The 26,330-nt window shown below is 38.5% G+C and overlaps 1 protein-coding gene across 2 annotated transcripts in view; it reads left to right on the forward strand.

Moving 5' to 3' along the window:
• The window catches only part of NitFhit (NFT-1 protein), a 212,579-nt gene extending 193,822 nt beyond the window's left edge, over positions 1-18,757 (forward strand). For both annotated transcript variants that reach the window (XM_067139252.2, XM_067139251.2), the window contains exon 8: positions 18,389-18,757. In XM_067139252.2, the coding sequence (XP_066995353.2) occupies positions 18,389-18,553 (165 nt within the window). In that variant the 3' untranslated portion in view covers positions 18,554-18,757. The remainder of the gene's footprint in view (positions 1-18,388) is intronic.
• Positions 18,758-26,330: the final 7,573 nt, after the last annotated feature.

Below are 26,330 nucleotides of genomic sequence, written 5' to 3' on the forward strand. Positions count from 1 at the left end.
ATTCATGTCTTCACATCTCCATAGTTAATCAATAATATTGAGAATATTAATCACATCAGTTGCCTTATATGTGGATACATCAGGAAAAAGATAAACGATAAGTCATTTACTACATACGCACTCTTCAAAATTATCATCTATCATCATTACCAATAGCTCATGTGGATATCATCTCTCTCATAAATTCTATGAATTAAGTTAACTGCGTAAATGTATCACATGGAACATATCAACATGTCATTACTAACTTACAACACCTCACTTATCACTATTTATTAAAATAGTTATGGTATGTCATTTAAGAAGATTCTAACAACCAATATCTTTAGCAATTATGTGTCAGTAACCTCACCAATAGCATAAATGTGATAAATAAGTATGATATATTTCTATTTATCAAAGGAACATGGCTGTGGTTGAAATTTGGGTTAATGTTGGTTAATATTCTACTCAACTTTTCTTATATAGATTCATCTCGATGACTTATATATGTCTACCTCCTATATGTAAGCTATACAAATCATATTCAATGCTGGATATGGAATACCTAAGAATGATTACTCATCATGGAATTAAATATATATTATTAACCTCAAATTGCATCAATCCTCTCAATATAACCATTGCCATAAATCATTTTCTTCTTTTCGATGAAATAATAATTATCACCATCATTACTCTTCTTCTTACTCACTCATTCTTCATATATATCATCCGCTTCATATCTCCTCATCATATTTCTTCCTCCATCTCAACTACCTTTCTGTACTCGTTGACTTGCTGCAGATAATTCCGTTATCATCATCTGTTTGCTTGAATATTCCATTTCTTCTTAATTCACTTCTGTTTCATTTCATATTACTCATATATCTTCACATAATCCAACTATTACCTACATATGGCTCTGTATCACCTCCATTTATAATATACCAACCTTACGGTAACTTATTTGTTACATTAACCACAATGTCGATATAACTCTTATAATTCACATATGCTAACCTCATCTCTATGATAGACAACATTGTGAACACATTGACAGGTTACATGTATCACATTCACATCCTAGCCAAAGAATTGCTATTTTATTTAGATGACTACCTATCATCCCTTTACACTGTCACATGTATATGATATCACACAAAAATCCACTATTTATGAGATAATTCGAAGATTTTTATTACTTTACCTACTGCATATGACTTATCTTTTTCCCACTGCTCCAATGATGTTGGAATTAGATGTACTTCGACATCTGCGATTTAGGTCTGGCTGCTACATCCTCCCTGGGATGTTGTGGGACAGGTCATGCTTCCTTCTCCGTCATCTCAGGTTAGCCTTCCCCGGACATCGGCCATGGTCTTCTTAGCTCATGTTGATGGGCATCTCTTGCGTAAATGTAACAAAAATGGATACAGACATAGTCAGTTTTGTCATCTTAGGATCTTCACTGGCTTCTAATATTAATATAGGTGTTAAATAAAGCGTTTTTCTAAGTTTCAATTCTGACTTTCTCTTCTAGATTACCATTATGTCTGCCTAAAATTCAATTATATATTTTGATATCTATTTTATATATTGATACTAATTGCCGTGCCGGGCTGAGTGGCTCAGACGGTTAAGGCGCTGGCTTTCTGACCCCAACTTGGCAGGTTCGATCCTGGCTCAGTCCGCTGGTATTTGAAGGTGCTCAAATAAGTCAGCTTCGTGTCAGGAGATTTACTGGCATGTAAAAGAACTTCTGCGGGACTAAATTCCGGCACACTGGTGTCTCCGAAAACCGTAAAAGATTAGTTAGTGGGACATAAAACAAATAACATTATTATTATTATTATTATTATTATTATTATTATTATTATTATTATTATTATTATTATTACTACTAATTGCCGTGACTTTAATATTTCTTGCTGGCGAGCTTTAAATGTTATCTGCTGCTGCTGTTTGGGATACATGATGTAATCCTTTATGTCATATTTTTCTCAATGTGCCACTCAAATTTCTTGGCATTTATTTATGCGTTTCAATGCAATACTGTGTAATATGGGCCTTCTTCTTCCAAATGCTATGATAAATCCTTTCAGATTTCAGTGAGCTGCTCGTAATATCTACTTGTTATTCTCATGATCGGAATGTTGCTTCTTGTAGCTTGCAGTATTTTATGAGAAGTAGTAATAATAATGTTATAACAATCTTAGGCTTTTCTTTATTTTTCTCGCCACCGTCTTGATATTTCTCGCCTCTGTTACGCTATTTATATTACTATCTCAATATCGATGATTGAATTTATGTGCCTATCTATTCTTCTCGTGGCAACTGCGTCCATTTCAGTTCCAACTGTCAATTTATGACAGTGAACTGGCACATTATTTCCGCCACATCGACTTAAATATATTGCATGCTACATATTTATCTATTTTACATTCATTTCAATGTGACTTTTCGCTGTCGTAAATTGATTTCCTTTCTTTGTCTTTCTCATATCCCTTTCTTAGGTATTTTTTGTTTCATTTATGCTATATTCTACCTAATGCAGTATATTATTTTTGTTATCTTTCTTGTGTCACCAGGAATGTCTCTCATACGTTTTCTTAATTCTCCTTGAAATGTAGCTTCATATTCACTGCATCCATATTTTCAATTTGATATGCGTTATTGCCAAATGATTTTCTTATAACAAATGGTCCATCAAATAAGTGTATACATTTTGAAAATATTTTAGCTGATGCTTTCGACGTTATTGGTTTCTTAACTAATATAAGATCACCTTCCTTCCGTGTAGAATGGAATCCTTTATGCTGAACTCTCCTCAGTCTTCTTTGAGATTGTTTGTACATTCTTTCTCTAACCAACTGATTTAATTCCTCAGGACTTGGTTTTTCATAATTTACTGTACTTGTCCAACGAGTGAATCCCACTGCCTTACTGGATATATATTATGATGTAGCACGCTTGGTATCTGTCCCATTGACTCATGGACTGTGTAATTAGTACTATTTTTTATTATTTTGATCACATCGATCCATCTCCAGTGGCAATCGGAACAGTAGATACGGCAAAATTTTGAGATCTCTTTCATACATCCTTCAACTGGATTAGCTGCTGGATGCCTTACTGAGCATAAAATGTGCTTGATTCCTAACTCATTCATTGCTTCTCGGAATTGTACTGAGGTGAATTGTGTTCCTCTGTCTGACAGTATTTTATTTGGTTTCCCCATGCTCGGTAATATCCTTTTTCTTAAACACTGAAGCACCTGCTTTGAATCAGCCCGTTGTATTGGCTGTAATGACATGTATTTTGTGAATATATCCTTGACAACTGCTATGAATTTATGTCCTTTCTTGGCTGTTGACAATTTCCCAAAAATATGTATCGCTTATATTTCTTTTGCCTTCTTTGGTAGTATTGACCTAGGTTGATGCTTTATTAGATAATTGCTATGTTTCACCCTCTGGCATATATAGGTCCTTACTATACTTTTTACCATTTTTCTTAACCCTTTCCAGATGAATTTTTCCAGTATGGCTTGGGTAACCTTTTCTATATCACCGTGTCCAGTAATTCTAGGCACATGTGAAATAATTTCATTTTGTACAACCAGAGGTAGCAAAATACACATTTTATTTCTATCTCTTCCTATTGAAGACATTAATATTCCATTCTTAAGTGAATATGCTTGTGTTAATTTTGTCTTTTCATTGTCACTAGGGTTATGGTTTTGTAATTTGTTTATGATCTGGTGTCATTTCTCATCTGCGTGCTGTAAATTTCTTAACTCTTTTAACTTCTCCCAAATTTCTTCATCCTGCATAATTAATTCTATACTCTGGATTTCTTCTTCTTTTTCTACCAGATTCCAGCTGACTGCATATGCCTGTGTGTTACTCTTTCCACTGCAGTACTCTATCTTAATTTGGAATTGTTGAGTAAACAACATCCATCTGGTTATTCTCTCATTGGTCATCGCAGCTTTAAATCCTTATATTAATGCTTTGTGATCTGGTCTTATTATTGTTTGGTAACCATATATGATTTTTTTTCCATTGCTGTAACGCATAGATAATTGCCAGTAATTCCTGTTCTGTGGTTGTATAATATATTTCATGGCTTCTTAATTTTCTGCTTGTGAAGGTTAAGTAAGTTCATTTCTGCTGATTTCCTTTCTCTTCTTGATATAGGCATGCACCTATGCTTATATTTGAGGCACGTGATTGTATGATGAATTATTTTTCGTACTCCGGATATCTTAATTTTATGCTTCTTGCCATTAGATCTTTCATTTCTTGGAATGCTCTTTCTGCCTTCTCATCCCATTTCCATCGGTTATTTGTTTTCAACAGATCTTGTAATTGTGCTGCAATGCTTGTGTAACCTTCGCAATGATCTGCAAAGAATTGCCCTACTTGCTTGATTCTGTTAGGGCGTGGAAAATTACACATTTCCTTTATCTTGACAGGATTAGGTTGTATTCCTTCACCATCTATTACATGTTCTACAAATAAAATTTATTCCTGGCAGAACTTGAATTTTACTAGGTTGATCTTAAATCCAGTGTTTTTCAGATTCTCTAACAGCTTTAGTAATTTATCACAATGCTCTTGAAATGTTTTAGTTCCCAAGACCAAGTCATCTACATAATAAATTAAGAATTCCTTCACTTCACGTGTCAGGTTTCTATCTAGGGCTCTTATTAAGACTGTGCAGCTGTTTTGAAGCCCAAATGGAAGTATACAGTACTCATATGTTTGGTTGTCAAACATAAATCCAGTTAGTAATCTTGATTTTTCTTCCAATACAATGCGATGGAATGAAGACGTGAAATACCGGGCGAGTTGGCCGTGCGCGTAGAGGCGAGCGGCTGTGAGCTTGCATCCGGGAGATAGTAGGTTCGAATCCCACTATCGGCAGCCCTGAAAATGGTTTTCCGTGGTTTCCCATTTTCACACCAGGCAATTGCTGGGGCTGTACCTTAATTAAGGCCACGGCCGCTTCCTTCCAACTCCTAGGCCTTTCCTGTCCCATCGTCGCCATAAGACCTATCTGTGTCGGTGCGACGTAAAGCAACTAGCAAAAAAAAAAAAAGACGTGAAATCCATAGTTGTGAAGTACTTCATGTCCTTACATTTTTTATAATATCTTTGATTTTTGGTACTTGGTTATACTTTGGTATCAGCTTCTGTCTGGCATCAAGACATATTCTCAGATTCCCATTACTTTTCTTTACAATCACAAGTGGATTCAAATAAGGTGTAGCTGTTTTCACCATAGCCTGCATGAGCGACAAGTGCGGACATGTTGAGTAGAGGATGCCGGTAGTGAGAGAGCTGAGTACTGGAGGGGAGTGCAAGAAACAAGCGAAGAGTTTAAGGAGGATAATTGGTGTGGAACAATACAGGGCAGTTATAGGAAGATGGCACGGGAGAAAGAAGAAAGAAGAAGTGAAAGTTGGAGGAAGCAGAATGGAATTGGGAATGAAGGGTGAGATGATGCTGACAGCTGCGGTGATTATAGTAATGCTATGGATTGGGGGAGTTGAATTGAACCCCGGGCCGATCTCCAGTGGAAGCATGAGTTGGGAAGACGTTGAAGTAATTAGAAGGGTAGTAAAAGATATGGTAGAAGAAGTTTGCCCATTTGAGCAACTTAAAAATATGATACAAGAGCAAATGAAGGAGTTCGAGAAAATGAAGAAGTGGTTCCAGGAAAATGTAGACGATACAACATCCAAAGTGAGAAACGACGTCAAAGAAGTTGCATCATTAAGACAAAAAATAAGAAGATTAGAAGAGGAAGCGTCGAAGCTTAAATCAGAAGTAGAAACCAGTAGTCAAGATCGTAGAAAGAAATGCCTATTTATATATGGTGTTCCAGAGGAAAAGAGAGAGGACAAAGTGATTACAATTCACAAAGTGGTGGAGCTAATCCAGGGCAAAATGAAAATTAATTTTAGTGATGTAGATATAGACAATGTGGAGAGAATAGGTAAAGTAAAAGGAAGTAGGCCTATTAAAGTGAAACTTTTATCCACTTTGATGGCCGAAATAGTGATTAGAAATGTGGGTAACATTCAGAGTGAAAAAATATGGATTAAGAGAGACATGGGAAGTGAAAGGATCAAGAATGTTAAAATTCTTAGGAAACATTTGGTAAGGGCTAGACACCAAGGATTGAGAGCCTTTATCAGGGGACAGCAATTAGTAGTGATAAATGGCAAGTGGATAAGAATTTGGTCTGTCACAAAATTACTGGACCTAGAAGAAAAGATGGAACAGGAGGAAGATACGGAGATGAGTGCGGGAGGAAGGCCGGGTGAGGGAAACCCCCTGGTGAGGAGAGGCATGAAGGAAGGGAAGTAACAGAGTCCAATGAGGTTGTAGAAAATGCTTCGGAGGTGACAAGTGCTGAGGGAAGAAAGGGAGATGATTTCAGTGATGGAGTGGGCAGAAACATTGATAAAGAGAGGTGGATGAATATGTCACCGAGGACAGCAATCAGGACTGTTGTCAATGAAGCATATAAGGAGGTGTATTTGGGGGTGCTTTCGGAGATAACGAAGTACTGCGAAGGCAAGAATGAGTCAAAGGTGACACCTAGCAAAGGAGAAACTGTGAGGAAAGGGAGAAGCATGAGTTTAAAAGAGCTGTGAGGAAAGGAGGACAGAAAGGAAGAGGGGGTAGCAATGAGAAGTAGGAAGTTAAGTAAAGAAAGTTAGTAGCTGTCAGAGTTACGGCGATTAAGGTAGAGAAAAATGAATAAGTGGTGTAAGGATAGGTAATGAAGTGCTTTTTATTTATGATTGATGTTGCAGCTGAAATGTATAGTGATTGTGAAATAATACTTGGTAATGTTTAGAGTGAGGATGAGAATGAGGTGGCGTTGATGGTACATGGTGGTATGTGTTTGTATAGTGAATTTAATGGTGAAGTGTGTTTTGGAGGTGTGTGTACAGTTGAAAAGATTTGGTTTATAAGCTGCGGTTGGTATTTTATATGGTTAGAGAGAGGATGAGAATGAGGTGGAGTTGATGGTACATGGTGGTATGTGTTTGTATAGTGAGTTTAATGGTGAGGTGTGTTTATAGTTAAGATGGATAGTGAAGTATAGTTGGTATTCATAGCTGATTTTGTTGGTTAATTTATGGTGGGGGTGTGTCTCTGCCATGTGAAGTTGTTTGGGTTTGTAATTAAGTTGAATCGAAGTGTATTTAGTTGACGAGATGGAGGAAAATGTGAATTATGGAGTGTGTTTGGGTCTGTTGTGAGAAGAGGTTGGTGTAAGATTGGGACGATATTTATGTAAATGTGGTGGAATGTAAAGTTTGTTGATGAGTGCATAACGATGGTCATAGAGCGATTTCACTTTGAAGAACGTTGGTCATAGAGTGATTTAAGATTGTGACGATATTTATGTAAATGTGGTGGAAAGCAAAGATTGCTGATGAGTGCATGTAGTAACTGTCAGAGTTAGTGAATTAAATGGTGAAGTGTGTCTTGGAGGTATGTTTATAGTTATGATGGTATATAATGGTATGTGTTTGTATAATAAATTTAATGGTAAAATGTGTTTTGGAGTTGTGTTTTCTAATTTATGATGGTGGTGTGTCTCTGCCATGTGGAGTTGTTCGGGTTTCTAATTATAAGAGGTTGATTGAGGGCAATTAGTAAAATTTTAATGTAGAAGTTGAATTTTGAGTAAGTTGAATCAAAGAGTATTTAGTGAACGAGATGGAGGAGAATGTGATTTATGGAGTGTGTTTGGGTCTGCTGTGAGAAGAGGTTGGTGTAAGACTGGGACGATATTTATGTAAATTAAGAGATGGAAATGTTAAGCTTATTTTCTTATTGCGTAATTGAGTGTGGAGTTGGAACTGTAAGTAGAACAATGGATGTGTGGTAAGATCGGTAGGCACAGCTCAGCAGATTGAGTAAGTGCAGTGAAGACTTTATGTGAATGCAATATGCAAGTGGTAAGGAATTTAAATGGTAAGAGGGCTGTCCTGAGTAAGCAGAAAGTCAGTGCACTCAGCAGGAAGTGTGATCTTATAAATTATACACAGGAGAGTTTTCCACCTATTGAATACTAAGTTGTATTTGCAATATTATTTACATTATATGGGACTAGTTTCAACCCTACTCGGGGTCATCATCAGCCATATTAAACATACACAATATTTTTTGATGAAATCCTAAAACATGTTTCTAAGCAGTAAGATTCTTATGCATATATGATTTACAATATGAAGTGTGGTTGAATTGGGTATTACCAGGACCTACTGAATTCCATGAGTCTAAAATCATACTGAAATTTTTAACCTACAACACAGAGCACCTCATTTGCACTTTTATTCCAGACTTATTAGCATGTTCAGTGTACTTGTATTATTTATTGCTCACCTTTGTCACACGTAATAGTTAAATGTCATTTGCAACATTTTGAGCGCCATAGCCCTTGCCCAATTCAACCACACTTCATATTGTAAATTATACGTTACTTATCGCTAGTAAAGTAGAACCATGGTATGTGTCATGTTGGGGTACTAATCAAAAGGAGCGAAGACTCACGGTGTTCCACACATGATGGTACTACTCACAAGTATTGTACGTTCACGGAACATATATCGGTGTTATGGAAGAGTATGTTGTGAGAGTGCCAAAATGAAATACTGTGTATCATTCTGCAAGTAATAACAAAGCGCAGTAATAATAATTAACACATTGACTACTAGCTTCTCGGTGGGTGATTTAAACTTCCAGCCCAGTCTTTTTAAATCCCTCATCTCAATGGTGCAATATTTTACATTGAATGTTACTGTAAAAAAACAATTGTAGGTACAATATTGAAAATTTCAATATGCCTTGAGGATGCTTACTAGTAGTGCATGAGGCTGTGGTACCTGGTTTAACATTTTCCTGGATGGAGAGGCACACCACACTTTCCACAGAACCTACTGGTTTCATGCTGGATGTTGCTTTTTACGCACACTCTGCACTGTCTAGTTGGGAAATTGTCCAATTTCATGCCTGAGAATTTATGAAGCGCATGCTCTTTTGTTTTTCCATCAAGTTGTAATGGTGGATCATTAATCGGAGTTTGCTTATGGGGCTGCACCTATGGGCTACACATAGATGCTGATGAGCCTACTGAAGACTGAGATGGGACTGGCGACACAGAAATATTTGCGCCTTCTGATGGTTCTTCATGTTCACTGTCTTGTAAGAAGTTCCTACATATTGCCTGCATGAATGTTAGGAAAGTTATTTTTGAGTTACTGGATTTTTGGAAAAGCCTGAATGCATTAAAAATGCAAAATGTAGGAAAACATTTTTTCGGCCACTTCACTGTTTTTCACCTGAATGGATACATTGCCAAATACTGGTTGGCTGTATCCACTCCGTGCATAAATAATGTTTGTAGGTTTCATTCTTGTTTTCCCAAACCTGTTCGGTACTTCAGCCATTTCTGCAGATTGTACAGTTGAAACTATAGTAATTACTTTTTGTCCTTCCCTGAACATAGCAGTACTTCATTGTCCCTATCGAAAGACATTTCTCCTTTTTTCAACTTCGTTCTGCCTTTCACTGAATTCCTTAGAGTGTCCCCTATTCTTTCTTATTGTCCCACATACAGCCGTTTCTTGTTCGCGCAGTTCCTTGGCTAAGCCTACACTATTGTAAAAATTGTCCATGTATATTGTATACCTGTGACCAAGGTAGGGATCTAATAAGTCAAATATAGTGTCTTGGATGTTCATGCCACTTGCGTCATAGATTATCAACTTACATATGTACCCTGGAGGGGATTCACACACTATCCTTACCAAAATTCCATACTTCGTAATTTTTCCTGGATTGTAAACGTGGAAATGCAAGCGGCCCCTCCAAGCTAACATTCCTTTATCAAGGGTATTTTCCATTCCGGAGTGTATGCAACTGAAAACTGGTCCGCTGATCCTTTCGAGAATCTGCCTAATTTTGTATAGCCTATCAAGATTCACCTTATGATGACTGCTGTCGATAAAGTGCAAGAATGACAATATGTTTTTGAACCAGGTTCGTGCTATGGTTTTCGAAAAAATCGGCGAGCGGAAAATAGTGTTCTCTGTCCAGTACGTATCCAGATCTGGCACCTCGGCGTCTCCGAAAACCATAAAAGTAGTTAGTGGGACGTAAAGCAAATAATATTATTATTAGTACCTGATGCATGCATGCTTTTAGAACGGACTTTCTGTGACACAGTGACTTGCCGTTACCTGTCGCTTATGACTATCTTGCTCAGCAAGGTACATTCACAGTGCCTTGGTACAATATCAGACTTAGGCAAAGAACTACTGACCTTAGTGTTCTTGACACTAGAAGGATGGCCTAACATCAAGAAAAATAAGGCGAAGGAGATTTACCAGGTAGTTACTAAAATAAAATTTTACAGAAAAATATAAGTTTTTTTCCTAGTCAGTTGTTAACTTATTGCAAAAATAAGTGGAAACTTTAATAAATTTTGCATGATCATTCAATTATTTACACTCCAGACCAAGTTATTCATTTCTAAAATGTCTTTTACATTATTTTTTTAAATGTTCCTGAGAGCTTGGTGCTCTGTTATGGAGCTATACAACTTGTTTCATCAGATGATACCACCTCTTACAAAGTACAAGTTGAAATTGTATCTATAGCAAATTGATAAAACATAACATTTTGATCTTTAAAACAAAAACTTACACATATTAACAGAATAATGGCCACATATACTGTAACCGTACAACAGGGTTACAGATTTCATTCAGCATGTATTATTATTATTATTATTATTATTATTATTATTATTATTATCATCATCATCATCACCATCATTAAGTGACCCGATTCATTAGATTTTATATTCTGATTTTCATAATTTAGACTTTAATATAATTAGATATCGCGCATATTACATCATTTAATCATTGGATAAGGGAATTTTGTTTGTAATTATTCTGTTTATAAATAAGTGACATTTGTTGATTTGAAATAGTCATACTTTAACGTGTAACTGTGGGCAGATGAGCTGGCATGATATTTTGCAACCAAGGCTATGTTTAACCGAGGTGGTATTAGGCAAAAAAATTTCCGCTGACACATCTAGGTGGTAACCGTTTGTAAGTTTGGGAAAGCTATTTAGACACATGACTGATTTTCTAAAGTACGTGGCCACGTTGTTTCGATCGAGTGTCCATATTCGCTAGCTACCTTGTGTCAATGTGGAAGGGATGACCAAGTAGTAGGGAGATGAGTGGTCATCACGAGTTTATATAAGTTGATGTAAGGATAGTTGTGTCGTCTAAGAGGTGGTCTAAGTTGTTTGGTCGAAGAGGTCTAAGAGGAGTGGTGATTAGTACTGGTCTGAGATGTGTGGTAATTTGTACAAGATTTCATGGAGAAGCAGCAGCATCTAATTGCGAGGTAGAACGTCTTTGTGCAAGTTTAATTTGGTAGATTCACCGGAGACTTGGTGCCGTGGTGCAGTACATATATCGAATTTAACCGATATATGCAGTTAACAGTCGTCAGTGTACTTCAAATTCTTTATTGTATTATATATACTGTGCAATTCACGAACATGTGGTGTTAAAACGTTGTGGTCTCTTCTTGTGAAGGACCATAGTTAATTGCAATTCATCCAGTTCAGATTATGTCCACATGACGTGTCTTGAGGTGTTGAGGTGCTGAATTGTAGTATTTAAAGATGTAAACAGCGTGATTTATCTTTGGCTAGGAGACATCTTAATGTTTGGACAAAAAGTAATATGGTCCAAAAGAATTGGCTTTGTTTTCAACACAGATCTGAATAGAAAAAAAAGATGTCTGAAAAAAAGAAAAAGATTAAACCTATGGTTGAGAGAAGAAAACAGCTGAAGACACCCTGAAGACACAATGTTCATGAAACTCACCCCATTTGAAGTACATTCTAATAGATTTTATCGATGTTGTTATGGAAATCACAATAGCCTGAGTAAAAGCGGGGAACAGTGGAAGGAATGGAAAAGGAAGAGGGGAGGGAGGGAAGGGTGCGTGGTTTCATCTAGGGTGGAGCTGACAGGTATAAACGTATGGGAGGTTTCTGAAAAGGTGAATGGAAATTGTTAAGAGAATGAGGATTGTGGTTTTTATCTGATCTATGTTTAATGTACAACACCAAGGAGGAGTGGTCCGAAAGGGATGAAAGTTGGGGAAAAAACAGAGACGGCACGGACGAATAATTGATGTTTATTTCAAACCGATATGCAGGTTACACAATGCGCACGGCATCGACTCAGTAGGATGTAGGACCACCGCGAGCGGCGATGCACGCAGAAACACGTCGAGGTACAGAGTCAATAAGAGTGCGGATGGTGTCCTGAGGGATGGTTCTCCATTCTCTGTCAACCATTTGCCACAGTTGGTCGTCCGTACGAGGCTGGGGCAGAGTTTGTAAACGGCGTCCAATGAGATCCCACACGTGTTCGATTGGTGAGAGATCCGGAGAGTACGCTGGCCACGGAAGCATCTGTACACCTCGTAGAGCCTGTTGGGAGATGCGAGCAGTGTGTGGGTGGGCATTATCCTGCTGAAACAGAGCATTGGGCAGCCCCTGAAGGTACGGGAGTGCCACCGGCCGCAGCACGTGCTGCACGTAGCGGTGGGCATTTAACGTGCCTTGAATACGCACTAGAGGTGACGTGGAATCATACGCAATAGCGCCCCGAACCATGATGCCGCGTTGTCTAGCGGTAGGGCGCTCCACAGTTACTGCCGGATTTGACCTTTCTCCACGCCGACGCCACACTCGTCTGCGGTGACTATCACTGACAGAACAGAAGCATGACTCATCGGAGAACACGACGTTCCGCCATTCCCTCATCCAAGTCGCTCTAGCCCGGCACCATGCCAGGCGTGCACGTCTATGCTGTGGAGTCAATGGTAGTCTTCTGAGCGGACGCCGGGAGTGCAGGCCTCCTTCAACCAATCGACGGGAAATTGTTCTGGTCGATATTGGAACAGCCAGGGTGTCTTTCACATGCTGAAGAATGGCGGTTGACATGGCGTGCGGGGCTGCCACCGCTTGGCGGCGGATGCGCCGATCCTCGCGTGCTGACGTCACTCGGGCTGCGCCTGGACCCCTCGCACGTGCCACATGTCCCTGCGCCAACCATCTTCACCACAGGCGCTGCACCGTGGACACATCCCTATGGGTATCGGCTGCGATTTGACGAAGCGACCAACCTGCCCTTCTCAGCCCGATCACCATACCCCTCGTAAAGTCGTCTGTCTGCTGGAAATGCCTCCGTTGACGGCGGCCTGGCATTCTTAGCTATACACGTGTCCTGTGGCACACGACAACACATTCTACAATGACTGTCGGCTGAGAAATCACGGTACGAAGTGGGCCATTCGCCAACGCCGTGTCCCATTTATCGTTCGCTACGTGCGCAGCACAGCGGCGCATTTCACATCATGAGCATACCTCAGTGACGTCAGTCTACCCTGCAATTGGCATAAAGTTCTGACCACTCCTTCTTGGTGTTGCATTTGCTCTGTCAGTCAGTGTATGTTGGAATAATGATGTCAAATAATATGTTAGATTTCTCAGAAATTTCACTGTTAAGATTCATGTCGGGGTTTGAATATTGCTCCAAATGAATGAAAACGTTTTCAGTCATGTTCAGTAGCACATAATGTTTATATAATTACATCAATAATAAAAGTGTTATTTTTTATTTTGAATTGTAATTGTGCATCAATACAGATCACCATGAAAATTATTTCTTACGAAGCGCCACCATGTCGAGCAATCCAGATCATAACCGCAATGATGAATATGTGAATGTTGTCAGGGATATAACCACTTTCCCAACCAACCTTGCTTCAGGGAACAGGTGTGTGCAGTGGTCCCCACGCCTGTGCTAATTGAAGTAACAAGGCTTCTCCAAAGTGAAATACCTGTCAAGAAAACCACCCTACTTTTTTTTGGGCTAAATTCAGGGGCAAACCAAAACCCAACCCAGTCCAGCTCAAAAACATTCTCCCCATCACTCCCATGGACCTCCCTACCTCAGAGATCTCCTCCTCTTTCCCCCACCCTCTATGGAGTATATTCTTAATGTGACATAATTAATGTTATGGACAAGGTTATTGGAACTTAAATTTTTTATGGATAAGTTACTATATTCAGTTTATGTCTCTAGACAGCATATCTACATTTATTGCATTTCAAGATGTATTTGGCCATTGATTTCATTTCATCCTGCTCGTATAAAGCTTACCTCTGCGTCTGGTGTTACTCTACTCGAGTATTACTTGTGAGCGGCTCATTTGTTGTGGCTTCTGAGTGCCAAATGTGACTTATTGTGGACTCTCACGTCACATGGTAATGAAAAAGCTTACTCATCCCTAGTGTGAGATAGCGTGAACCCTTTCCACCAGAGTGCATGTAATTTGCCCCGTTCAAATGTTCTTGTGTAAACTTGCTTGAAAAGCCGACTCTCTGTCGCTGGACTCCGTGGAGAGCAGACGTGTCGAGTCATATCTCGGCGGCCGACTGTAAAAATGAAGCTCAGACCAGCAGGAGTTGGTTAAGACTAACCCTAACATCCCTGTGAGGGATGTTAATTCAGAAAATGTAGGATCTACTCAGTTTGTTATATAGAATTAATTTTTGTTCATAAGTAACGTGCATTATCGGCGCATGCGGACTGCATGTGGTAAGTTACGGTGAATTACATCTCCCCATCTTGTAAGTACCCATCTATTTAATATTTTTTGGTCATGTAATTTTATCTTCTTGTGTGTCATTTTAATTCATTTTCCTGTGAAAGTTGTGAGATGATGATTTGGTGTTTCTCTCTCTGTAATGCCTTTGAGCACCGTTTTGTTGGTTTTAAAATTCCATGAGCATTATTGTGGACTACGATTTGAATATTATTCCACTTATCTAAATTTTTTCTTTCTGCCTTATTCTCTTGTTCCTTGTTTATCTGCGATTTCCTTGAACTATTTGTTTTGAGCTCTGGTTTAACTATTATTTTATATATTTTTGGGAGATGTTATTCCTCACCCTCATATATGTCCTATTTTATCTTTTCTTCTTTCACTGTTTTGATTTTGTTGATTATTATTTCCTTATGTTGAGACCGTAACTTGCCCTGTGTAATCACCATCTGCCTTTTCTTTCTTAAGTTTAGGATTTATTATTATCGTATTTACGTGAATAATCCCCGTCACCGAATAATCCCCACACCCTAATTTCAGGAAGGCTCATATTGAAAAAATTAAATGAACTAAAATTCCTTCCATTAAAAGAGTAACATAGGCATAAACAAACCTTTCATATCACCCCGCGAGGTCCACGTGGTCTTTACGCAAATATGAACGTGTATATTTACGGATACAGCTGCTTTGCCTGAACATATTTGAGAAATGCATTATCACTGCTATAAAATATATTTGGCATGAAAATTATCAAGTAGGCCCAGGTATTCCATTAATCTGAACCTGCAGTAGGCTTGATTCCCTGTAGATCGAAAGATTCATTGTCTCTTGCATCACTAGTATCCTCTCCTAAATTAATTACAAATTCGTTACATACCATGTCTAAAAAACTTTTCACACGCGGTCTTTTCTATACACGGATATTAACACGACTGGTGGTGAAAAATTCTTTTTTGTGCAATGTTAACAGTTGAAACAGACATACCGGCGAACTCGGATGTTAGTTTTGCGATATGGTGTAACCTTGTTAATTCAAAGTCGTTGGGACGCAAAAATCGGACTTTGAATTACATGATTTCGAATTAACCGCCTACTTGTACTTCAGAAATGCCAACCCTTGCCGCGTCAAAAAATATTCTGAAATCCGTTACTGCATGCAGTTAACATTGATTCACCTTTCAAATGCAATGTATCCAACAAGGTGTATTTACAGTACTGAAATACAGTAATGCACTTGGATACCTCACTGACAAACATAACCTCAGTCAGTCACAAAAAATCCCTATCAGTCTTTGAGGGTATGGGACCCAAGAAATTGATAGAAAATTCTTCTTCATCAACTCTTGAGCCTTGTTATCGTATTATCTATAATTTCTCAATCGCTTATGTCTTATTATATCCGGTGAATTCAGACCGGCTGGGAGGGTGTCTATGTAGATTGGCATAATCACATAGGGTGCACCGTCTTTATGCCACTATATTATTAGCCCTGGATTTTCCAGTGGTTCTTGTGAACACTTGATGGGTTTTGATAATATACCTGTGCTTGTTGTTTTCAAAGATTATTTATATGGAGTTGGTTTTCGCCTTGAATTTTGGCCTTTATTTATGCAACGTTGAGCTATTTCTGTGGTTGTCTTGATAACCGGAGATCCTCGATATTGCGTTCCTCTTGTGGTGGTGGTCATCTATTACCTTGTTATTGATCTGGGTAATGGTTGCATGCTTATTATTTGTGGACAAACTTTTATGTACTCCCCTCCACCTGTATTTATGCATGCATGCGAAGTCCCCTGTTATTACCTCTGCATCTTTCTCCTAGACCTGATTATCTTATTGCTCAACCTTGTATCTGTGGGTTATTGGTAGTTGAGTTTTGGAGTTCACAGACTATCAATTTATTTGAGCATCTATCTACCTTTCTTCTTCTTCAACATTTTCTTGATGTGGAATGAAGTTAGGATTGTGAATTATGAGATCTTGATAATCAGAATCTATTCCATGTTGTATTGTGGTAACAACGTGTATCTCCTTTGATTTATCTTTATGTTTATTGTCTCAGCATCCTAATCGTATGTGTACTGACCTTAGAAATTATATAAGGTGTGGAAGAAATGTAAATGAAGATGGAAACTATGGTATAATGGTCTTTGACCTAATAATTGGGTATTTGATGTCCTACTTAGGTTATCTAAATTTCACTACGGAATTCTACATTGTATACAGAATTGTAGGTTAGGTAGAGTACACGTTGTGAGCAAGACTGTATTAAATTGCATAGCTCGTAACGTTACCCTGGAAATAAGACGGAGAAATCACCAAGCGGCTTTTCTCATATGAAGACTGCGTTAGGGAATTTTCATTGTAATGGTAGGTCCGCTTGCCTACCATCAGTCATAATCAGGTTGGGGAATTGCATTATAATGGCAGACACTCACTCTCCACCTGCCTTTTTTCATCCTCAGAAAGAATGTCGTAGTGGTTTTCCCAACTGAAATGAACATAGGTCATTACAATGACGTCAGTAGAAATGGCGTGAGTAAAAGCAATGATTTCACATGAAATACTTGATCAAATGAAAAAAAACCACGCATTTTCTCACTTTTAATGAACAGTACTACGCTGCCGATTTAACAGTCCAAAGTTCCTGAGCTGGAATGACCAGGCCGCAGACAGCCGTGATCCGTGAACACTCTTAGTCTTTTTTTGGAGAGGGGGGGGGGTCGATTAGTGGAGAGTCCCAGGGCAGAAACTATGCCCTTTTACTAATTTGTTTCCTAGGAGGATATCCCCCTGTTAACGCACTTATGGACTGATAGACTTACTTTCATAACACCGGGTTGTCCTTCATTTATTGTAACAAAAGAAGATTGTTCTTTCAGTGATACAATCAACAATTAATCAATTTCATTTTCATCAATACTGTGATTTTTCTTGTAATGCATATTTTACTATGATCCATGATGGGACTATTAATAGACAATGGCTTTTTTACATCATCTTTTCTTCAACACAAGTGCAGTTTTGAAATCATTTTAAGTGTCATTAATCTTGTGACCTACTAGTTTTTATTCAAATCCACTTGACCATTTATCAAATGTTTAATGTGTGGACTGTTAATGTGTACACTAGTGTATTTTATGTGTTTGTATTTGTAGCCTTTCCACCCTTTCGTTAATGGTGTCACTATGTCCTAATACCAATTTTATGATTAATAGCTGAGGATGACCACTATGTGCGGTCAAAACTAGTACTGTTCGAGGGTAAACTGTATTGCATAGGTGGATATTAAACTAGTTTTTTTTAAAAGTAAGTTATAAATGGAAGTAATATAAAGCTGAAAACTGAAATTAGTTGACAGAAAATGTGTGTTTTCTTTGTCATTGATGATTTCAAGGAAGTATCAATAATGAATAATCTGCTGTTAAAAAATGGAATGGTTTATTGTATAATAAAACAAAATTAAACATTATAACAAGGGTTAGTTTTCATCTGATATGACCCATACTTGTTTTTCTACTCTCAGGCTTGAAATGTATCTGTTGTTTTCCTCTGGCTTGTAACCAAAGATGACTTGGATAAAGTTAGTTCTAGGAAAGATTGTCAAATAGTCCTGTAGGAATCACATTTCCATTACCTCTTATTCAAATTTTCTTACTTTTCAGCATGTACACGTGCACATCTTACCAAGAAGACCAGGTGATTTTGCTAGAAATGATGATGTCTACGTTGCCTTGGAAAAGAAAGACTCCCTTGAATGCAGGTCTGAGAAAGAAATGGTAGAAGAGGCCCAGGCATTGAGATTGTTGTTTGATACAATGTATCACTAGACACATTTTGTTCTCATCCTTCATCTTACTTAATTTGTATTGAGACACATTTTAGAACTCCCTAACCTCCGGAAAATAAAGCTATGTAACAGACATCAATATTTCTGTGTAAAACCCTATTTTAAATCAGAACTTGAATAAACAATACAGTAGAACACCGTTTATCTGAAATAAAGTGGGCGGGGCCACTTCGGTTAATGCGTCTTTTCAGATGACACGTGGTAAATATTTTTGGAAGTTAAATGTCAAAACAAAAAGCCATAAACTCCGTTAAGCAAAATGCATATTGTATATTAACATTAAAATGTTTACATAATGTCACTCATTGTATAAAATCAGTGATTTTTTTCTGAATTTTCTTGGTGCAGTGCTGTTGTGTAGCTATGTCGTGCCACCGTTTAATCAGTAATACATCAGCTGATGTAGATACATTGCTTTGTTCAACAAAGCGCAAAGCAATCTGAAATAATGAAACAATTTCTTTTGTTACTATTGAGCTGAATACTGTATACAATAATTTTATTACAGTACTGTAATTAAAGCATGTGGCACTGTATTTTAATAAAAATTCAAAATCAATCTTACCTCCAATGCATTAAATCATCATCTGCTCTAACTCGATTCTCAGGGTTGGAGTCGTCTGCTTCAACCCTTGGCAGTAACACAGAATCCACTATTTCTTGGTTTGTTAGATCAAGTTCAGCATCATCTTATTGTAACCACTCATTCACCTCACTCTGGTTAACATTCTCACATCCTGGAATTTGTTTCACCATCTCTTGCAGGTTGTCATCATTTTCCTCATCTTCCGAAAAATTCCCTTCATACAGTTTGTTCCAGGAATTACAAAGAGTCACAGATGTAATATTTTCCCAGAATTGGGCACACCAATAAATCACATGTTTCATGTTCATAGATATCAACAAATCCGTAAGACTTTTCCGGATAATTCACAATCATTCAGAATAGATCGTAGCAAAAACACACGATAGTGGCGTTTGAATGCTTCCAGAACACCCTGGTCCATGGGTTGAATTAAGCTCATCACATTAGGGGGCAGAAACTGAACAAAAATATCACCACTTTCCAACTTCCCTGCATGTGTTGGGGCATTCTCAACCAACAAAATGGCTTTTCTTAGATTTCAAAAAATATTCAATGCTTGGTACAAACTTTTGAAAGAACCATTCTTCGAATACACTACCGCTCATTAATTTCAATACACCCTAGTATTTAAGATTTACAACACAAATCAAACGTTATTTTTCACAAAAGATAATTATATTAACTTACACATATATAATACAATCACAAACATTGTATTTTACTTTCATCAGACTATCCTCCTTTGGATTTAATGACTGCCTCACAAACTCGAGGCATGCTGTCAATCAGTTTTTGTAGGTATCGTGAATCTATATGATTCCACACATCCTTAACAATATACCAGAGATGTTCCTTGCTGGATATATTAACTTCCCTGATACGTCTGTCCACTTCATCCCAGACAGTGTCAATGGGATTACAATCGGGGCACTGGGACGGCCATACCATATATTTCAGTACTTTCTGTTTTTCCTTTGATGCAGTGTAGTTCGTACAGTATGCCGACCGATGTTTTGGGTCATTACCCTGTTGTAAGGTGAACCCTTTCCATATTAAGCACAATCCACTTGGTATTGCATGATACTGGAGTATGCAGTGGTACTGCTTCTGATCCATACTACCTTCTATTCTCACAATGTTGCCAACTCTATCTCTGCCAAAACATCCACAAACCATAATAGAACCTCCACCGTGTTTAACTGTAGGTAGAACACACTGCTAGGCTACCCTTTCCCTTAAAAATCGGCAAAAAAATATTCTCCTTTTGGTTCCAAAAATCTCTAACTTCAATTCATCGGTGAATAACAGCTTCGTCCACTCTTCCGATGTCCAATTACGATGTTTTCTAGCCCATTCAAGTCTCTTCTGTTTATTCATGGGCCTTAGAAGGGGTTTCCTTGCTGTGACACATCATTTCAAGCCGGCTTCTATCAGTCTCCTTTTTACTGTTGCAACATATATTGTTGTCGTGTTCATTTCTACCAATTCTGCACAAATTTGGGGCGCTGTTTTGAATCTATTTCTCTTACTGGTAATTCTGATATATTTATCATCGATTTTAGTTGTTTTACGAGGTCGTCCTGGACGTGGAATTTCCTTATTGCTGCCTGTTATCTTCTGACGGTGAAGGGTGTATTGCACTCCCCCTAAAGACACACTACACTGTTTCGCAATTTGGCGAACAGATAAACCTGCTTGGCTAAGTGCTACAATTGCAGCATGTTTTTCTATGGATATCTCCACTCGTGGAGCCATACTAGCGATGTGCACACTTCAACTGTCACGAAGGAACTGACATGCAGGAACCACATGTTATGTATCGTGGCAATACTTGCGGTTCGCTGCAGATATCACATCACTACAGGGAACAACACAGGTGCACCAAATGCGGCGTCCATCGGCAAATAGGTAAACAAACATATCCGATAGATACATAACGTTTATGTACACAACATTGTTTGTTGGATACTATTGTATCTTGATGACCACAAACAAAAATCATGACCTGTGTACAACTGTTGTACTATTCCTTTGCTTCTTCAACCGTACCCACGGTATTAGACCTTATCTATAGAGTAGTAGTTGTCAATTATTGGGTGTATTGAAATTAATGAGCGGTAGTGTAGTTGTGACGACATCCAGGCACTTTTTTGAGCTATAATAAACTGGCAAAGCAGTGGCGGCAATATTTTTAAGAGCTCTACGGTTTTTCGATTTTTCCATGCACATTAATGGAAGCCTATGGGTGCCTGAAGCATTAGCACATGCTAAAACTGTAATCCTCTCCTTATTCTTTTTGTGACCTGGTGCAGATTTTTCTTTTATTGATGCTAAGGATGTTTTTGGCAACATTTTAAAATTTAAACTGGTTTTGTCAGCATTATATACCTGGTCTTTTGTCAATTCTTCACTGATCTCTTCAAATTCTGTTTTAAAAACATCAACAGCCAGTGGGTTCGCGGAAAGCCTCTCACCGCTTAGATGTAACTGACGTATGCCATATCTATTTTAAATCTATCTAGCCATCCTGAACTAGCCTTGAAATCCTTTCCATCAACCACTAGCTTTGTAGCCAATAGCTTAGCCTTCTCTTGAATTATAGGACCGGATAACGGTATTCCTTTTTCACGTTGTTGTGTAAACCAAAGAAATACTGCTTCGTTTACCTTTTCATACCCACCCTCTTTCATACTTTTGCGCTTTCGTATCTTAGAGGAATGCTCAATTAATTTATATTTTGTCTTCACGCAATCCGCCACTGTTGACACACCAACTCCATAATTCGCAGAAACCTTTCGCAATATCGCAACATTTTCCACCTGTCTCACTGCTTCGATTTTTTTTTCGATGCTTACAACAACGCGTTTTCGTTTAGTTGACAACATTCAATAAACACACACTTGCCACTGTAGTTTTAACACAACTGATTACTGTACCTTGCTACTGTATTTCAAAAGAACCCAGTCCAGATGCCTGGGACAAAGTTGGTAGGATAAGAATAAGATAATATAGTGTACCGTTATAAGCAGGTGGTCATGTTGCAATGGGGTAAGAAAAGCATTGGAACTGCAGTATTGAAATAGAACTGCAAGGCCAGTGGAACGACCTTGGATGAAAGAAAAATAAATGAATGGAGAAGGTCACTGGACTTCCCTGGTTTCCTAACGCAAGCTGCAGTATAGTCCGAGCAGTAAACAAGATCAAACTCCCGCAACAGAAGCAAAGTTAATCACAGTCTACATAATCTTCATGATGAATAATACAATAATAATAATAATAATAATAATAATAATAATAATAATAATAATAATAATGCAGTAATAATAATAATTCCTGCTGGTTAAAAAATGTATCATGGAACGAACTAGAGGGTAGGAGACTGTTTTGTTTTATGCTACACGTGCATTCTGGCATAAGTCATAATGTAAAAATAGGGTTTGCCTAGTAGCTCTCAACACATATAGCTAGAGAATAACTAATATTGACGGCTAAGAACGAGACTGTAAAAACAAAATATTAAAATACTATTTTGCCAGAGCATTTTGGTTAAGCCCGGTTTCGGTTAAGCCAGGTTTTGGTTAAGCGGGGTTCTACTGTATTTTTTGCTGCCTATAAAGAAAGAAGTGCTTTAGAGCAAAGTGGATTGTTTCCTTGCTGTCAGCTATTTTTTTACTGGCCTTCCTCCTTATTTGTGTTTGAGCCAACAGTTTCATGTTTAGAAAGTTACCACTCCTGTAAATGGTGGGGAATTTGTCCACACTTATTGTTTCTAGTTATTAATAACTTAGTTGCATTTTACTTATAAGCTTTCACTACCAGCAGTATTTTGTCTTTTACTTCTCAGGTGACTTCTTTAAAAATAATATATACATTGCATTTCAGATGAAAGAGGTTCTTACCAGGTTTATGCATAAGTTTTTGCCGGTTTTTGTGGTAAAGAAAATAATACATTATTATTATTATTGATTTAACCCCACTAAGGAGCGCTGATGACGATCTTCCTGGATGCTCTTCTTTGTTCCCAATATCTCTTGAGCCCTTCTGATAATTTCTCCTTTCTCTCCTGTGAAAGGGGCTTCCGACTTCTAGGAACTCTAGGTGGTGGGGTCCAAGACTGTACCATAGCACAAAATTTGGAACGATCTTCTATGTAAGTGTCTGAAATCCCAGCCGAATCCAAGTCCTTCTGTACTTCATCAAGCCACAAGCTTCCAGTCTTGTAGCTTTTAACCAAAGAGAAGATCTTCTTGGTAAACCTGTTGCTGTCCATTCGTTGTAGGTGTCCGTAGAACTTAAGCCTCCTACGTCGCATGCTGGTATTGGCTGATTTTAACTGTCGATACAGCTCAGAGTTCGATTTAAGTCTGTAGGTTCCATCTGGGAGCAATCTTGGTCCATGAATTTTCCTGAGGATACGTCTTTTGGTTTTCTCTAGATGCCTTTTTTGTTCATCAGGAGGGTCTCTGAGGCGTACAAAAACTGTGGTCTGACAACAGTTTTGTAATGACAGATCTTAGCATTTTTTGAAATGCACCTCTTATTATAATGGTTGTGAGATAGTTGGTACGCTGGATTGAGTTTGTTACACCTTTCTAGGATGGACGCACCGTTTCTACCATTGGGGTGGACCCATTCACCAAGATAGCGGAAGCGATTGACTCTCCCAATCGTTCCATGTATGGTCGTCAAAGGGGGGGGGGGTTTCTGGGATGCCGAGTCTCAAACTACTTAGTTTTGTGGGACGATATGTGTAATCCTGCCTTCACCGCTATCTCGTGCAGGGCTTCGATAGCAATGACAGCATCCTTAGAGTTGTTGGTTAGGATTGCAATGTCATCTGCGAATGCTAGGCACCTGATCTCAATCTTTCGGGTCCCGGTTACAATGGCAGCTGGTGTGATTTCTAGATTCCCCAGTGTACATTCCCAGTTCTTGATGACTTTATTAAGCACTAGATTAAACAGAATGGGTGAGAGGCCATCACCCTGTCGTACTCCAGTTTTTATCTTGAAACTCGTGATAGTTCTCCCCTGAACTTCACCTTAGATGTTGTGTCCGTAAGAGTCTGTTGGATGAGGGTGCGTGTATTGTAATCAACACCTCGTTCTTGCAGTACGGAGAAGAGTGTCTGGCGGTCGATGGAATCATAAGCTTTTTTAAAGTCGACGAAAACCACAGCGATGTTCATACTCCTTACTTGTTTCAGTTGGAGAATGGTTTTTAGGTTGAAGATCTGCTTGGTACAGGACCATCCCCGCCGAAATCCTCCTTGATATTCACCAATCGTTCGATCACATTGGCTTTCTACATTGTCCAGTAAAATCCTTGACAGCACTTTGTATGCTACTGATAGCAGAGATATCCCTCGGTAGTTGTTGACATCACTGCGGTCACCTTTTTTATGTAAAGGGTGTATGATAGCTGATTTCCAGTCATCAGGGATTCTGCCAGTCTCCCAACAGTCGATCAAGATCTGGTGTATGGCCTCTGTGATCGTATTTCCACCTGCTTTTAGAGCTTCCGCAATGATGCCATCTTCCCCCGGTATCTTGCAGTTCTTAAGATGTCCGATGGCATTAGCAACTTGTTGCATTGTTGGTGAGTTAGATGGGAGGTGTATCACTGGAGGATCTTCAACAGGCAATCTTTCCGTGGACTTTTCGCAATTGAGCAGCTGCTCAAAGTAGTTTGCCAAAAGTTCCACGTTCCGGCGGTTACAGGTGACCAACTCCCTGTCTGTATTCTTAAAGTGAAGACATTGTGGTTTACAACCCGAGAGTTCCTCTTTGAATTTTCAAGGGAAATTCATTTTTTTGTTTATTCAAAATATTGGCCATCCGCTTCTACACACTTCACCCATCTTTCAGGTAAGTCATGAATACCATGCCAGAAAAACTGCTTGTCTTTTGCGGCAAACCCTTTTCAAACTTCCTCAAAATTGCTAAAGTGCTGCACTACGAGCGTGTGCCTCATTGATGCGAAGAGGTGATAGTCAGATGGCATCAGGTCAGGTGAGTACGGCGGGTGTGGAAGGATGTCCCATCCAAGCGATTTCAAGGTATCTTTCACTGGTTTTGCTGTATGAGATGGCACATTTTCGTGTAACAAAATCACTATGCCATGTCTTCTGGCCCATTCCGGTCCTTTTTTGATCAATATGTGATTTAAATTAGTCATTTTTGGCGATAGCATTGTGCATTTCAACAGTTTCGCCGGACTTCAAGAGTTCAAGACCGCTCTGGTCCCACCAGACACAAAGCATGGTCTTCTTGCCAAAGCGATTTGGCATTGGTGTTGAAGGACCGGCTTCGCCAGGTGACAGCCACAATTTTCTCCACTTTGGGTTTTCAAAATAAATCCATTTTTCGTCAGCCATCCCAATTCGGTACAGAAATGATTTCCTTTTGTGGCGTTGAAGCAGCATTTCACAAGTGACGTTACGATTTTCCATTTGCTGTTCATTCAAATCATTCGGACCTGCCTTCAGTCAGAATATACCCTTACCTTTGCCAAACCGTGTGGGACCCATTTACCGAGTTTACTGACCTTCCCCATTGCTCGTAAACATCTGCTGATTGTTTCAGTCAATCAGTCATCAATCGATCACTACTGATCTGCATTTAGGGCAGTCGCCCAGGTGGCAGATTCCCTATCTGTTGTTTTCCTAGCCTTTTCTTAAATGATTGCAAAGAAATTGGAAATTTATTGAACATCTCCGTTGGTAAGTTATTCCAATCCCTAACTCCCCTTCCTATAAACGAATATTTGCCCCAATTTGTCCTCTTGAATTCCAACTTTATCTTCATATTGTGAACTTTCCTACTTTTAAAGACACCATCCAAACTTATTCGTCTACTGATGTCCTCCCACGCCATCTCTCCACTGACAGCTCGGAACATACCACTTATTACATACAATTTACAAAATATTCGTTTAATGTTAACCTAGTCAATACTTACAATACCACATTTTGTGGTTAAATAATTATAAAAAATGAAAAGATCGTGAACATGTTTCGCCCTTCTTAATGGGCATCATCAGCACAATGGATAACCTTAAAACAAATAATTACAATTATGACTGTTTACAATTATTGGTTATATAAAATTGGAATGAGACGTTGTGATGTTAAAAGTTATTTTCAATATCATGATTAAAAAGTTTGACGTGT

This window comes from Anabrus simplex, chromosome 2 (genome assembly GCF_040414725.1).
Source record: "Anabrus simplex isolate iqAnaSimp1 chromosome 2, ASM4041472v1, whole genome shotgun sequence".
In the NCBI taxonomy this organism is placed as follows: Eukaryota; Metazoa; Arthropoda; class Insecta; order Orthoptera; family Tettigoniidae; genus Anabrus; species Anabrus simplex.